This window comes from Juglans microcarpa x Juglans regia, chromosome 3D (assembly GCF_004785595.1).
Source record: "Juglans microcarpa x Juglans regia isolate MS1-56 chromosome 3D, Jm3101_v1.0, whole genome shotgun sequence".
In the NCBI taxonomy this organism is placed as follows: Eukaryota; Viridiplantae; Streptophyta; class Magnoliopsida; order Fagales; family Juglandaceae; genus Juglans; species Juglans microcarpa x Juglans regia.
This window is the reverse complement of record NC_054598.1, coordinates 19,968,083-19,984,347: the sequence shown is the minus strand read 5'-3', so window position 1 is coordinate 19,984,347 and position 16,265 is coordinate 19,968,083. Positions and strand designations below refer to the sequence as shown.

At 41.4% G+C, this 16,265-nt stretch overlaps 1 protein-coding gene across 1 annotated transcript; it reads right to left on the bottom strand.

Annotated features, from left to right (window-relative positions):
* Positions 1-213: 213 nt before the first annotated feature.
* LOC121254783 (AP-5 complex subunit beta-1) lies at positions 214-15,884 on the bottom strand. Its single transcript, XM_041154932.1, has 3 exons — positions 14,363-15,884; positions 2,138-2,577; positions 214-1,915 (listed from the first exon to the last, which is right to left on the bottom strand). Exons 1-3 carry the CDS (start codon positions 15,785-15,787, stop codon positions 433-435), a joined length of 3,348 nt encoding a protein of 1,115 aa, XP_041010866.1. The 5' UTR covers positions 15,788-15,884; the 3' UTR covers positions 214-432.
* Positions 15,885-16,265: the final 381 nt, after the last annotated feature.

The following is a 16,265-nucleotide window of genomic DNA, read 5'->3' as shown; positions in this document are numbered from 1 at the left end:
TAAGCAGATACGTGATGAGAGATACATATTTACTATTAGCTCATGGAATTTCACCCCACATCCAATGACTGAAGTCTCATTTAAAAAAAAAAAAAAAAAAAAACCTTGCAACCAACACTTAATTGTTTAAGGGGGGGAAAATGTCCGTCCTTGATTCATGGAGAGAGAGAGAGAGAGAGAGAGAGAGAGAGAGAGAATTTATAGAACGTCGCATGAAATGAAATGCCCAAAAAGGATTGAATTTATAGAACATCTGAAAGGACTCGCTTCCAGGGTATTTACACGAGTTTATATTGAACACAAAGAACAAAAATATCCGCGTGGGGGGAAACAATATTCGAGAAAAACAAAGTGAATCAAAATGCTAACGATCTTACAGCAGCGTACACAGAAACAAATGAAGCAAATAATCATTATGTAAAGAAGTTTCCCCTACGCCAAGTATAAAGCTTCCAAATAATCATCAATATAAGCTAAGCATGGCCAATGATCAGTTCTGATTTGAACCAAAGTTGAAATATCACATACCTCCATTTGGAAAAGGAGATGGAACCTTGGTGGAAGAAATATCAAAATATGAAAGCATCCCATGGTCTTTTTGCTGGTACTGACAAGACTTTCACTCTCATCTTCACCAGCAAAGTACGTAAGATGAAGTGGGCCTCCATCAAAACCAGATACCGACGTAGACGCATCAGGGGAAGAATCTGAAGCCACATCCTTCCAGCTTACGTCTCTGATGATTCCGCTGTTCTTCACAATATTAACAAGTGGTTCACCAATCACACTTACAACAAATGGAGCCAGGTAGCGCTCGGTTGCCCGAATCAAAGAGGTTGCAGGGACTTCAAGTAGCTTGACCGATCGGGTCCCACTAATAGCTGCAATCCCTTTGCCTCCTTTCAGTGGAAAGGTCTCCCGCCCCGTGTTGGAAGAAGTACCACATGCCTCCCAGAGTGCAGTGAATAAGTCTGAGTAATAACCAGGCATTGCCTCTACCGGGGTGTCGGGTGGAGCAATTGCCCTGAGAAACATGTCTTCAATGCCTACTGAGATACCATGAAGTTGAGCACGAATGATTTGGCCGTTTTCTGAATTTGTTTGAATGGAAACATCAAGAAGACCGGGTGTTGGTTCCCGTGGCTCTAATTCAATTGTTACAGGAGCTCTAAAACTTTTCTGTTCTCCAGGGCCACTATTTACAGGAACAATATCTAATGGCATACTTTCACCAGATTCGTACCCATTTCTGGGAGGTTCTCCAAGAAGAAAAGGTATGTGATATGATGCAATAGATCCATATGGTGCGGAGGATGAAAAATTAAGCACAGTTGCATACATAGCAGGAAGGGTATCTACTCCATCCATACCACTAGCAGGAGAGTTGACTCCCCATACACGATTGAAAGGCTCAGATTCAAATCTCAAAGTACAAAATATTTTAACCTTAAGTCCTGGCATATGTCTATAATCTGGTATGCAAGAAAAATGACTTCTTAATGTTCGTAAGATCTCTGAAATCTTTGAATCCATCACACGCAATGGTTCCTGCGGCTGACCAATCCTTTCAGTTTCTAGAATCTGGATATCTGCACTTCCATCAATATCCCTTTCCTCCCCTGGAGATTCACTGTCTGTGATGCCCTGTAGGTAATTGGGTTTGTTATTACCAACACCGAAAGTTGACAAAGACAAGGACCAAGATTGTCTGACAAGCAAGGGTATCACCCGCTCAAGGTGAACATAGGATGAGACTTTTCTCAATTTCTTGAGATTGTGAGAAGTTTGAGGAGACTGAATATTGAAAAATGAGCTAGAATGTGGAGTTGGCGAAATTCCAAGGAATTGCTCCCCAAGGTTGAGCATATCTCTAAGCTTCTTTCCGGGTATACAGATCAGCATCCGCAGATAGATCCTGCCAAATTCCATAGTTGATAATAATTAGAAAAATCAGTAACAAAAGCTAATAATGTGTCATTTATCATTCGTAGATCCCTTACAAATTTTCTTAATTACCATTACTTTATAGAGAGGAAAAGCTCATTAAACTTCAACTGTAATGATAGCGGTAGAATAGAAGCAAATGAAATCCGACTTCGATGGGGGATTGGAGGGAACTGATTTTCTATATCCATACCTTGCATTGTCACGAACCTCCAAATCTGGAAAATAAAGGCAAGAAAATGCAAGGAGGCGAGACAGTCTACAGAACAATCTAGAACTATGGTGGTGCATCAGCATGGTTCGACAGACACCAAGAACTTTACTCCCCTGAGACCAAGATTTCAGTCCTGTATCTGGCCCATGTTTCTCAACAAGGAAAACCATAAATTTGGTCAGAAGCTCTAACAATCGACTAGGCGGTATTGTATTATTTTCAGCAATTCTATCAAATATTGGGAAGCAAGAAACCAATTTATAGTCCATTTTGACTTTTGGAATCAAATTCTCATCAAATGTCTGAAGCAGGCGTTCTCCCAACCAATGGTGTTTTTGACAGCCCAGCAAGCGGTCAATAAAAGCAACAATCACTGGAACCAATCTTTGATACTCCAACATCATGTCCACTAGCATCCGCTGGAAAAGAGTTGAAAAAGTAAGAATAGATTGGATCTGAATAAACAAGCAAAATAAGATTCCATACTGAAAGTTATAGACCATACAAACTCGTACACGTTTTTACAATGTTAGTCATAAGTGATTTTTTTTTTTTGATAAGTAAGAAAGACACATTTATTCATCGAATGAAATAGGCAAAGCCCGTGTACACAGGAATTATACAAAAGAAACACCTAATTACATTCTAGAATCAGAAAACGAAAACCAAAGTTCATTAGCAGACCCTCCATTAAGTACGATAGCAGAAAACCATTGAAGTAAAGAGCGCACAAAAAATTTCCAGATTTTCTCTACAGTACGCTCCTTATTATTAAAGCACCGCTCGTTCCTTTCCCATCCAAATACACCACATACGACACAAAGGAACCTGTTAAAACCTATAGAAAAGTAGCCTCGGGACAAGCCTCGACACTGCCCTTGGAAGGCAAGGACAGCACCATGGCTAGCCTACACGCATGCCTTGGCCCGTGCCGTGACACGCACGGGGTGCCCAGCATGCATGCATGCCTTGGCCCACGCGTTGACACACACGAGGCGCCCAGGATGTAGGCCAGCGAGGTTAGTGCCGCGCACAGCCTAGTGTGCGGCCTGGCATGCGCACGCCCAGGCACAAGCTCCTGCGCACGCCCAGGCACAAGCTCCTGCGCACGCCCGGGCACAAGCTCTTGCGCACGCCCCTGCGCAAGCCCACGCCCCAGCGCGCGCCCATGCGCACGCCCTTGCGCGCACCCACGATCAAGTTCGCTCACACGCCCCAGCATGTAGCCCATGCCGCACAGCAACAAGGCTAGTGGCATGCACTCACAGGCATGCCATCCAGCACACAGCTCCAGCCCATGCCTTGCAGGCTAGACCAGTGGCATGCCCACCACGCATGCCATCCAGCGCATGGCTCCAGCCCATGCCTTGCAGCCCAGCGCCCAGGCCACCAGCCTGGGCCATGCAGCACGCACACATGGCTCACCATCAGCAGGCCTTGCATGACACTAGACCATGCCCATCAGCAGGCCCGTGCATGGCACCATGCCATGCCCATCAGTAAGCCATGTTGTGCCACCTAGCCATGGACCAACCTGAAGACCACCATGCACCATTCTAGCCCACCATGGGCCATGCATGCCATGGCTAGACTTGGTCCATGACCCTTATCTTGTTATTTAATTTATTTATTTAATTTGATTTATTTAATTATTCCAAGGGACCTATTGGGGGTTTCCAAATTGTAACTCTTATAAATAGGACCCTTAGTCTTCTCTTTTACATCTTTTGACAAATTCCTTTTGGACGGCTTTGTTCTTGAGATCATACATTTCGGTGCTTAGCACTTGGGCTCTTTGGGGTGCAATTCGTGAATCCCTAAGGAGAGAATCACATTTTGCAATTCGTGAATAAGTGTGATTCAAGTTATCAATCTTATGAGTATTATTGATTCACTCTCGTCTTCTATTTTCTCTCCATTGATATTATTATTTTTATGCATTGTTCTTGAATTATTCTTGAGAATACATTATGTTCTTCGGATTGTTCATTGCCAAACCCATCAATTGCCTCATTTGATCCCTCCAAACACTTAGTGTCACCCACTATAGAGTCCTCATTCCATAAATAGCTTGCCGCCAATCCCATAAAACCCTAGCCAAATCTCCACTTCCATACACGGCATTCCCATATTTACCCCTCTTCCATCCTTGTTTGCCCTAGCCGAAACATACTCCCATTTGAATTCAAGTCCAATTTTCGGCCATCACTTGCCTTAATTGCCCTAGCCGCCCATCTCCCTTTCCATATTGGGGTTCCTATAATTTAGGAACCCTAGTTGACCATATCTTCCCCCATAACTGGCCATATCCTTCCATTATTGGAGTTCCAAGATTTTAGGAATCCCTTCTAAAATCTCTCAACCAATCACTCAATCCATTCCTTGTTGCCGTCCACCCGAGCCGCCCAACATCTAACCCTAATTCATCATCCTTCATCCAACCCTAAACCCTAATCCCAAGTGGCGCCAACCCTAGTTCCCTCCATTGTTGTGTGCCTCCATCACCCTTTGCAACCCTCACACGCCATTCTCTTTCCCACCAACCCACACGACAAGTCAAGCCTAATCACCTAACCTCACTGTACCAAAGTTGCCATCTTTGTGACCTTTGTTTGAGAACCAAGCAAGAGAGGAATGGGCACTCGGTCATCACAAGGAGATCCTAGGCAAGGAGATCCTAGTGTTTAGGGACTTGACCGAGGTCCCTAACAGAACCATCTTCCATGCAGTAGCCACTTGAGGACAACTATGAAGCCCATTCCAACACGCAAGTAAATCCACTACTTTCATAGGCATTACCCAAGCCAGCCCAGCTCTACAAAAAACATCATTTCACAAAGCCTTAGCCATCTCACAATGTAGAAGTAAATGATCCATTGATTCACCATGTTTCTTACACATGAAGCACCACTCCATAACAACCAAGTCACACTTCCTCAAATTATCGATCGTCAAAATTTTCCCAAGCAATGTTGTCCGTAAAAAAAAAACTTTGGACGGCACGTGAGACCTCCAAATAGGCAAACATGCTTCCACGGAAAAGAAGTTCAATTCTGAACAGTCAAGGTGGCTTACCGGCTAGAGCAATTGCAATGAGATTTCCTGTGGGGGGTGGGAGGAATGGATGAAGAATTTAAGTTTCACTTGGTGAATTTGGATACAGTTTGCACCCCAATACATGAAGGTCGGATGGGAATTCAAAACTTGCTGGTTTTCAATAAAGCTTTATTGGGTAAATGGTTGTGGAGATACCACAATGAAAGGGGAGCATTGTCGAGAGTTATCATAGAGCTAAAGTATGGTGAATTGTGGGGAGGATGTTGCTCGAACGAGGTGAGTGGACCACATGGGGTGGGGCTTTGGAAGAACATAAGAAGAGGTTAGACCAACTTTCAGCAATATACACACTTTGCAATTGGGGATGGTTCCAGAATTAAATTCTGGAATGACCTTTGGTGTGGAGACCGAATTCTTAAGGAAGCCTACCCAACTTTATACAGCATTGCACGACGACAGGAGGCTACAGTTGCAGAAGTCATGGATCTATCTAGTGGCTCTCCTCAATGAAATATCATTTTCATTAGAGCTGCGCAAGACTGGGAAATTGACACATTTGCAGATTTCTTCCCTCATGTATAACTATAGAGTGAATGGAGGAGCTGATACGATGATGTGGTCATAGTCCAAGAAGGGAAGATTTACTGTCCGGTCGTATTATAAGTCCCTATTGAGACATTCTACAAGAGCGTTCCCATGGAAGAACATTTGGAAGACTAAGGCCCCTCTAAAAGCTTCTTTTTTGTATGGGCAACTTCACTAGGGAAGATTCTCACCTTAGATAATCTAAGGAAACGCCGACTTTTTGTATTGGATTGGTGTTATATGTACAAAAAAAGTGGGGAGTCTGTGGATCACCTATTATTACATTGTAACGTAGCTATGAGTTTGTGGAATAATATCTTTGTTCGAGCAAGGCTCCTTTGGGTGATGCCAACAAGGGTTGTTGAATTTTTGGCCACCTAGCAAGGCCTCCAGAATTCTCAAATTGCAGCTATGTGGAAGATTATTCCAATTTGTCTATGGTGGTGCATCTGGATGGATATCTTTGCTAGAGTAGGACTCCAATGGGTGATGCCAAGAATGGTTGATGAATTTTTGGCCAGCTGGCAAGGCCTCCGAGGTAATTCTCAAATTGCAGCTATGCAGAAGATGATTCAAATTTGTCTAAGGTGGTGCATTTGGATGGAGAGGAATGGTCACAACTTTAAGGATTGTGAACGGACAATGGATGAGCATAGAATTTTTTTTCCTCAAACTTTATTTCATTGGTCAATTGTAATGGACTTTAACGGCGTGAGCGTACATGATTTCCTTGTATCTTTAGACACCCATGCCTAGGTGTTGCTCTTGTATATGTCTCGTGTACTTGGCTTTGCATTTCTTTAATAAAATTCATATTTACCAATAAAAAAAAAATATGACCAAACCGAAAACTTTTTACTCCCCGTATGGCATATGCTTCCATAACATTATGTCCCTCTCATTACCTCCAATATCTAGAGAATACAAGAAGCTGAAAAAATCCACAACCTCATCTAATTCTCAATCCTGAACAGCTCTAATAAAACAAACATCACTGCAAGGCTCCATTAGAACGGATCAACAAATCTGAAATGGATGCATGCCGATTAGCTACCATACAAAAAATAGCCGGGAACTCTCTAAAAAGAGCACACTCACCACACCAAACATCAAACAAAAAATGGATCCTTGAACCCTCTCCAACAACAAAATTAACATATTTAATGAAATCCTCCCACCCCTTTCTAATGAATTTCCAAAGACTCACACCATAAGTCCCCCTAACCTCATTACAACACCAAGCCCTCAATCACTCCCATATTTCCGATCAATAACCTCCCTCCACAATGATTCCCCTTCCAATTGATACCTCACAACCACTTCCCCAACAAAGCCTTATTGAAACTAATCAACTTTCGAACCCCCAAACCTCCATTTGCAATAGGAAAGCAAACTCTATTTCAGCTCACAAGATGAATTTTATTCTCCTCTCCCACTCCACCCCACAGAAATGCACAAATTAACTTCTCAACTCGATTTGCCACTCCCGCAGGCAATGGGAATAAAGAAAGATAATAAGTCGAAATGTTGGAAAGAGTACTTTTGATAAGAGTAATTCTACCCCCTTTTGATAAGTATAGTCACTTTCATCCTGCCAATCTTTTCTCAAATTTTTCAACCACCCTATCCCAAATACTCTTAGCCTTGAAAGACACCCCCAACGGAAGACCAAGATATTTCATAGGTACAGAAGCCACTTTACAGCCCAAAAGATCTGCCAAACAGTTAATATTCCGCACATCCCCCACCGGAACCATCTCCGAATTTTCCAAATTCACCTTAAGGGCCGAAACAGCTTCAAAACATAATAACACGACCCTTAAGGCTTGAACTTGCTCATGATCAGCATTACAAAAGATAAGAGTGTCATATGCAAAAAGCATATGAGAAATTGTAATAGTTCCATTATTAGCATTTCCTGCCGAAAAACATGAGAGAAACCCCCCTACAGAAGCCTCCACCATACGGCTCAAAGCCTCCATGATGATAAAAAAGAGGAAAGGAGATAACAGTTCCCCCTGTCTCGAACCCCTCAAGCTCTGAAAAAAAACCACAAGGATTTCCATTGACTAACATTGAAAACTAAGCGGTCGAGACACAATGTCTAATCCACCCACACTACATATCCCCGAAACCACATCTCCCGAGCATATAGAAAAGGAAATCCCAATTTACATCATCGTACGCCATTTCCATATCAAGCTTACAAAGAACTCCTAGAACACCTACCCTCAAACGAGTATCCAAACATTCATTCGCAAGGAATCAAGTATTTGCCTACCCCGAAAAAAGCATTTTGAGGCTTAGAAATAATCTCATCCATCACCGTACTCGTACGATTTGCTAGCACCTTAGAGATTATCTTATAAATCCCATTTACAAGGCTGATAGGGTGAAAATCCTTCAACTCTAAAGTCCCAGTTATCTTGAAATGAGGGAATAAAAGTGGCATTAAGAGAATTCTCAACTTTTGAAAGGAAAAGAATTCCTGAAAAAACCCACATCACATCTTCTTCCACAATATCCCAACACACTTGAAAAAAGTCCATAGAAAAGCCATCCGGACCATTGTCTTTACTAATCCCACAAACCACTTGATAAACCTCATTATCCTCAAACGGTCTCTCCAACCAGCTTGCTGAACAATAATCCAGAGAATCAAAAAGCAAGCCATCAAGATTAGGTCTCCACTCTGAATCTCATTAGGGGATGAAAATTCAAAATTTTCAGAATGAAGCAACTCGATAGCATTACTATGCCTATGTGAGTTAGCCACTCTGTGAAAAAATTTAGTACACTTGTCACCCTCTTTTAACCAAAGGACCCTCGATTTTTGCCTCCAAGATATCTCTTCCATCAATAATACCCTCAAGATCGGACACCACTTCTTTCTTCCTTGACAAAGACTCCTCATTCATAACCTCATTCTCCTCCCCAACCTCTAAAACATGCAACTCCTCCAAAAGAGTAATTTTCTGCAACTAAATGTTCCCAAAAACTTCACTATTCCACTTCTTTAAATCAACCTTCAAGGCTTTAAGTTTACCTGCAAGTGTGAAACTAGGATTTCTCGTGAACTGATAAGAAACCCACCAGCTCCTCACCCTATCAACAAACCCATCAGCTTCAAGCCACATGTTTTCAAACTTAAATAATGCCTACCCCCATGTATACCACCACAATCGAGCAAAATAGGAAAATGGTCTAAACAAACACGAGGCAATCTCTTCTGACATAACTTTGGGTGATGGATCTCCTATGTGGAGAGACAAGAAATCTATCCAATCTTGACCAACCCCTACTATGGGACCAAGTAAATGCTCCCCTACAAGGGGCAGATCCGAAAGATCCAGTTCAAAAATCAGCTCCGAAAAACCCTCCATAGCCGAAGACAAACTAGATACTCCAGCCCGCTCACTGAGAAACCGAATTATGTTGAAATCCCCACACATACACCAAGGCAAATCCTACAAATAATACAAACCCGCCAATTCCTTCCACAAGAAGCTTCTATCCCTATCCAAATTAGGCCCATAAACTCCCACAAGAGCCCACTTCCACCCATCCTCAATATTTTTAAAAAAACATGCCACAGAAAAATTCCCAATACACTCCTCCACTAACTCCACCATTCTATTATCCCACATCAACAAAACCTCTCTTGAAGCTCCCAAAGAAGCTAAATAAGTCCAACCCACAAAAGAACACCCCCACAAGCTACGAATAATATTTCTATCAATAAAACTCAGCTTCGTTTCTTGGAGACAAAGGATATCAACTTTCCAACTACAAAGGAGAGACCTAATACAAAGACGCTTATTAACGTCATTAATCCCTCTTTGTACAAGTCATCATAATAAAAAGGGAAGTGTTGGGAGGGACAGATTGAAAGGGAGGGTGCATCATTCTTCCCATGAAGCCTAAGATCCTCCTTCGCAGCTGACTTCAAACCCGTAGACCGACCAGCTTCGATTGCAACAAGAAGAGCCTTAAATTGCTCTTCATAACTGTCACAAGATCTCCCCACACATCCATGTAATTCCTCAACCTCTTTTAAAACCCAATTCGAAGCTGCGGACTGAGGCAGAAGAGTGCGTAAAGCCAAAGGAGTCGGATTAACCACCTCTTCATCAGCACAATCTCCCTCAAATAACGACATCTGAAGATTAGGCTCAACTGAAACATCTTCAGGTGAACTAACCAACTGCAAATCTCCAGAAATATCCAACATCGAACCATCATCCAACTCAGGTTGTCGTATCTTTTCAACAGAAAAAAATTAGCTAGAACAACCTAGGAATCAAATCCAACAGATGTACACCCTTAACCAAGGGAGCCAGAGACATGATCAAATTGAGTTCCCCTCCATTCGACACTTCACAAACGACGTTCCGTACAACAATCTCACCATCTTCCACTTCCGGGATGGAATCAGATCCAACATACCACCAGAGAGTGTACGTAATCCAAACTACTTGATATTGGTAGAATGACAAGTCCAGATTGCCATTTAATATTGTCACAGTGACAAAGTGCATCTAGCCAATTGAAAACTCAAGAGCCCAAGAAGTAGCTAGATTTATCTCCTTCTGATGGAGCCATCAAATAAGAGTCTTGTCTATCTTTACAGTGACTTCTAGTTTTGGCAGCTTAAATCTCTTCAATCATAGGGTCATCACGTGATAATTGATCAAAGCAAGATGTATATGCTTTCGAATCTTATATTAAAGATACCATAGGGTTAAACAATATTAAATTAGGTTCTTCATTTGAGTTATGGTATTCTTATGTGCAGTGCAGATATGAAATTTCCTAAAAATCAGCATAATTTTTTTTTTTTTTTTGGACTAATTTTTTCATTGTGTTTTGTCTAGATTATTCTACAATTTTCTCTTGGGAAAGTTTTCTTGGGTTTTAATTAAAAGTCCTGGTCCTGCTACATTAACTAAAGTGAGTCAATATATATTTCGTTGTGTTCAAAGAATTCAGAGACTTTAGTAATGAAATTTTGAGTTTTGAGTGCCAAGGCATGATTACCTAAGGTGTTCTTCACAGTGAACTGGTGCTGTTCACACTTCACAGATGCAGCCTTTTTCTCTTTATTTCTCTCTTTTACATTACCACATGAAGTCCTTCTTACCTACCAAAGCGCTTAAACCACACAGACTTTCCTCACTAAATAGCCACCAACCCTTTGATCCCTCTTGAACCAATATAAACCCCTTCTACCCCCTTTTACTCACTACAAAAAACCATAAATTCCAGAACAAAGCTGCTGTCCAGAACTTTCCAGAAACCTATTTGCTTAATGGTGCTCTTGCCTATGTTGATGAAAGCGCCAACCATACTTAAGTGCAACACCGCCTAGTGCACTTTGTGCCTGATTGAAGTAAGTACACATTTTCTAAGCATAATGTATAATAACAAAATATTCGTAAAGTACAATATAAAATTTCAAAAAAAGCAAGATAGCAGTATATTTAGCCTATTAACTCCATTTGCTAGTGTATTATGCAACACACCCATAAAGTGACAACTAATCACCCAAAAAATGAAAATAACCCTTCATACAATTCTCTTGTGCTTTTCAAAATATACACAGTCATCTTTAACTGATAGCCATAATCAAAATATACCCAAAAGGCAATCACCAAAAACACAAAGAATCATAGATATTGATTTCTATGCTAACAAAAGCAATACGACAAAATCTAAAGTATATAATCACCCTTATTATAAGACCCTCATCATCGTCATCAAAATATTTGTAATCCTCATCATCTACTTCATCTAAATTAAGGGTTTAGATAAACACGAATAGTTTTTCTTTCAGTGATGGTTAAAACAAATAATTTCTATAATAAAAAAATTTGCTTTTTGTGCTTTAAGTTCACTAAAAAAAAGCACCAAAAAGAGCGCTTAATGTACGCTTCTGTAATTGGGCTTTGCTTTTAGTAAGTCAACAATTTGGCCTTGGAGCTCTATGCTTAAATGCGCTTTTACAAACACAGCTCTTGCTTCATTCACCATCAATTCTGAAACACTCGTCAATTTTCGAACCCTAATCGTTTCTTTGAAAATCCTAATCCTATATCTGAAAATTCTATTAATCATAAGCTCACCACAAGCACGTAAAGACAGACTTTCCAAATCTGTCCTACGTCAGTTTGAACCAATGAGAAGATCCCATCTTCTTGCCATTTTAGTATTGTTGGTCCATATCCCTTGGAAACAATTCCAAGATCTGGAGACTGAGCACTGGAACGAGATGAAGTTCTCCATCCTACCATTTAATTCAAATGTTACAAGCTGAAATTTTAGTTTCTCTTTGATAAGCACTAAGAATTTCATTAAAAAGTGCAAAAGGTGCAATCGAAGTTTAAAAAGGAGTGTACAAGAAAGCCATCGAGCTAGAAATCGAAAAAGATACAAAATCATGGAAATTAAACCCATTAAAGTATATAAAAACTGTCCAACATAGGAGAGTTTAAATCAAACCTAGTCAGTTGGGACATGGCATGTTCGGGGATCACTGGTGGTGGGTTGGGGATTCAAAACGTGAGAGTGTTCAATTGGGCTCTTCTTGGACAATGGTTGTGGTGGTATCACCAAAGGAGGAAGGCCTTGAGGAAAGTGGTGATTGATTCCAAATATAAGGGTGCTTTTGGGAAGGGAGGTGCACTATAGAGCTACAAAAGGTCTATGGAGTGGGTATATGGAAGAGCATCAGAAGGGGATGGGGGGTGTCGAGACTTATGGTGAGGATGGTTCCAAGATCATAATCTGGCATGACACTTAGTGTTGACAGAGGGCCCTCAACTACACCTTTCCTGCTGTTTATAAGATTGTGCGTGATTACGAGGCATCATTGGCTGAGTTATCAGAGATTTTTGGTAGTTCTCTTCAGTAGAATGCTTGATTTCCTTATAACAACCCATCATTGTGAAGTTGGTGTCTTCTCATAATTCTTGAGCTCATTAAATTCCATGACAATAACAAATCAAGAGGTAGACAAGATGTGGTGGACTCTCCCTAGGAAAGGGAAACTCTTTGTTTGCTCTTTCCATAGGGCCTTCATGAATCCAAATAACAATATTTTACCTGGAGGAGCATTTGGAGGGCTAAGGAGCCTTTTTTTATCGGAAAAACAAATTTTATCGATCATAAGAATAGGCAAAAGCCCAGGTATATGGAACATATACAAGAGCATCACCTTAACATGCTAGTTAAGCGATACAAGAAATTCATGGAAACTCATTCCATTGAAATCACTTACAACCGACCAATGAAGTAAAGTATTGAAAAACAATTTCCTAAGCTCTTCCATTGATCACTTTTGATCTTCAAAACTTCTGTCATTCCTTTCCCTCCAAATGCACCACCATCAGCATATTGGGACCATCTTCCATATCGCTGCAATATGAGAGCTAGCCTGAAGGCCTCTCCAAGAAGCTAGAAGATCAATCACCCTTCTCGACATCACCCAAGTTAGTCCCACCCGAGTGGAAGTTGTTCCATAATGTTTTTGGACAAGAGGGGGGAAGGATGTTAGTGGAGTCACAGTACTCTTGTGGAGAGGTAGAGATATCAAGATCCATATGGTTGAGCTCTAAATCCTATAAGTTCAGCCTTGATGGTGGCCGAGTTCCAGATCCGGCTCAGTTCTTCTATCAATCTCTCTCAAACTAGAAGCCATCTTGTTTCAGAAAAAAACATTCAAAGAACTATGACCCCTAAATTAGGACTGGTTTGGTTACACAAAACCAAACTATCTCATCTCATCTCATCTCATCTCAACTCATATAATCATTACAATTTTCTTAAACTCACACACAAAATATAATAAATAATTCAATTTTTTTTAATCCCAAAACAAAAATGATATTATAAAAATATTTTATTTAACTTTCAACAAAACATTTCATCTCATCTCATCTGAACTGCGTAACCAAACAAGGCCTTAAACACTAACCCAACCGTTTCAAGGGCAACAATCATTTGAAGTTCCAACCCAGCCGTTGTAAATGCACTGCTCCTCTGACTGACGGCAACTCACCATTTCTCGGTGATCAAGTTGATGGGCATCAAGGTCAGTCAGTAAGCCTCAGGACAGTGGCTGAGGCTCAGCCATAGTTGGCTATATTCCTTCTTCACTTCATAATGACATTGTCCAAGGGTACTGTGCACAACTCCTAACCAGTCTCAAAAGTTTTTCTTCTCTGCTCTTTTACAAACCCAAGATTTAAGCCCTTCTCCTAATTCATCAAACCCTAAAATCCCACACATGCAAAAGGATGAGCCTCACATATCTTCATTAGTTTTGACAAAACAGTTCTGGAAGAGCAATGGAATGGAATGCCTATTTATTGTATATGATATATCTTCAATTAGCTTTACCAATATATTTTTCTTCAGTAGTTCAATTTGTCTCGAGACAGACACAGTCTAAATCCTTTTCAGATCTGTGCTACTGTCTTTTAACTCCGATAGAATAATTATTAATTTTGATATATCATGAGAAGAATAGGTGAACAAAGAAAGAGAAAGAAAACCCCAAAATACCTGTAAAGTATTGAAGATGGTGGATTCCAAGAGAGTTCTAATGGTGGAAGGATCAGTGGAAGAATGTGACGACCCACCTATCAAGAACTCACGGAAAGCGCGGAATGCCACTGCAGTTTCCGTGCTCCCTGGAGGCAACCACTTGAAAGCTGATACAGACACAAGACCATCTCCAAATAGCTTATCCACAGACTTCCCCGCGTCCAAGGCACTCTCCGATTTCAGGCTCTCTATACATATCGAGCAGAAAGCAAGCAAGTCAAGTTTCAAAGCCTTCAATGCAAGCGGATCAAACACTCTGGGATAGAAGCTCAACCTCATCTCAACGGCCATTGCCTTTTTTTTCTTCACTTCTCCACTCGAGATCAGTTCGTTGAAACCCATCAGCCAATGAAGAGCGAGCAACCGAAAGACCAAATAATGCTGCGCTTCTCTCGACATCAATATAAGCCGGCGGGCAATCTCGCTCTCTTGCCCATCGAACGCATCCACGAACCGCAAATACAACATCAAAACTACATGGCACAATATTGGATTATAGGAAGATACCATCCCGAAGAACTGCACCTTCAACATCGACGGCTGCAATTCCAAAGATATAGCTACCGGTGTTATCATCGCCATAAACTCCACCATCCCGCACGGCGTCAACACCTGCGGCGACTCCAGCAAGAACGCCATCGCCCTCCTCAGCTCCTTGTAGTTCAAGCCTATATTCGTCGAGTTGGAAGAACCACCGGCTAGCAGAGACTGCGGCACATTGAAGGGAACCAAAGGAACAGAAGTATTTAGCACGGAAACGTTGGACTTGAGAGCCACGATGTTGTGTATCACCAAAGTGAACAGAAGAATATAGCTCTGCGAGGCGTGGGTCCGCTCGTTTTGGCACAAGCTCCAGAGGTGGCCGGCGATGTCGGAGAGCAAACAAGGGTAAAAGCGTTCCAATTCTCTCAAGCACTCGCACGCCACGGCACGAGTCTGCCGATCGGGCCCGTGGTTGGGGCGGTTGACAATGATTAACAAAAGTTCGACCAAGCTCTCGGCGTAGCGGATGTGAAACTTGTTGAAGACGTCGAGGGAGATGAAAATGGAGGTGGTGGAGACGAGGAACTGATCTTTGAGAGGTAAGGTAATGTGAAAACCGTCGGCGGGGGATTGGATGACTAGACGGAGGGAGTCGAGGAGGCGGTCTAGGAAAATGGGTTCGAGGAAGAAGGAGTCGGAGAATTCTTCGAGGAAGAGAAGGAGGTGGAGCTTGAGAGGGAAGTCCCTTTTAAGGATTGAGGAGAGGGCGAGGTCGAGGAGGACTGGGGAGAGGGAGGTCCATTTGTGCCGGCGAAGACCGCCGTACTGGAAGTCGTCGATGAGGGTCTCCCAATCTTGCGGGGACACTGGCTTTAACGCCGGCGGCAGCATATCCGCCATGCCTGCCTTGCCTTGGCCTCACCGTTGGGTTTTGGGAAAGAGGCTTTCAAGTTACAATTCGGACAACCTATTATTTGTTCGGTGTAATTGGTGCGGGATAAGGCCAAACTAATTCAGAACGGATCCAAGAAAAGGAAAGTCGGATACACGTTACAAGCAACGGTAGCCTAATAAAATATGATTAATATAAAAATATTATTCTCGTCAATTATTATTTATCATCTCACATTTAACATATTATAAAAAACATTCTCACTCTCTATAAAAAAAATTATAAATACATATGTGAGAGTGAATGATAACTGATACATAACATTCTTTGATTCTAAAATGTTATTTAACTCCATGTCCTTTATCGTTAGATACATTAATTTAAAGAATAATATTAGTACGTCCTTTCATTTTGTCCATTCATTTTGACAGTTTATACATTTAATTTTTTTTAAAAAAAATTATTTATTTATTAAAGAAGTGACTA

Coding starts and splice junctions, on each gene's coding strand:
- LOC121254783 (XM_041154932.1), bottom strand. CDS start 15,787: ATGGCGGATATGCTGCCGCCGGCGTTAAAGCCAGTGTCCCCGCAAGAT. Junction 2,578..14,362: donor CCATCTTCAATACTTTACAG/GTATTTTGGGGT, acceptor ACTCTTTTCCAG/CGGATGCTAGTGGACATGAT. Junction 1,916..2,137: donor GAGGTTCGTGACAATGCAAG/GTATGGATATAG, acceptor GGAATTTGGCAG/GATCTATCTGCGGATGCTGA.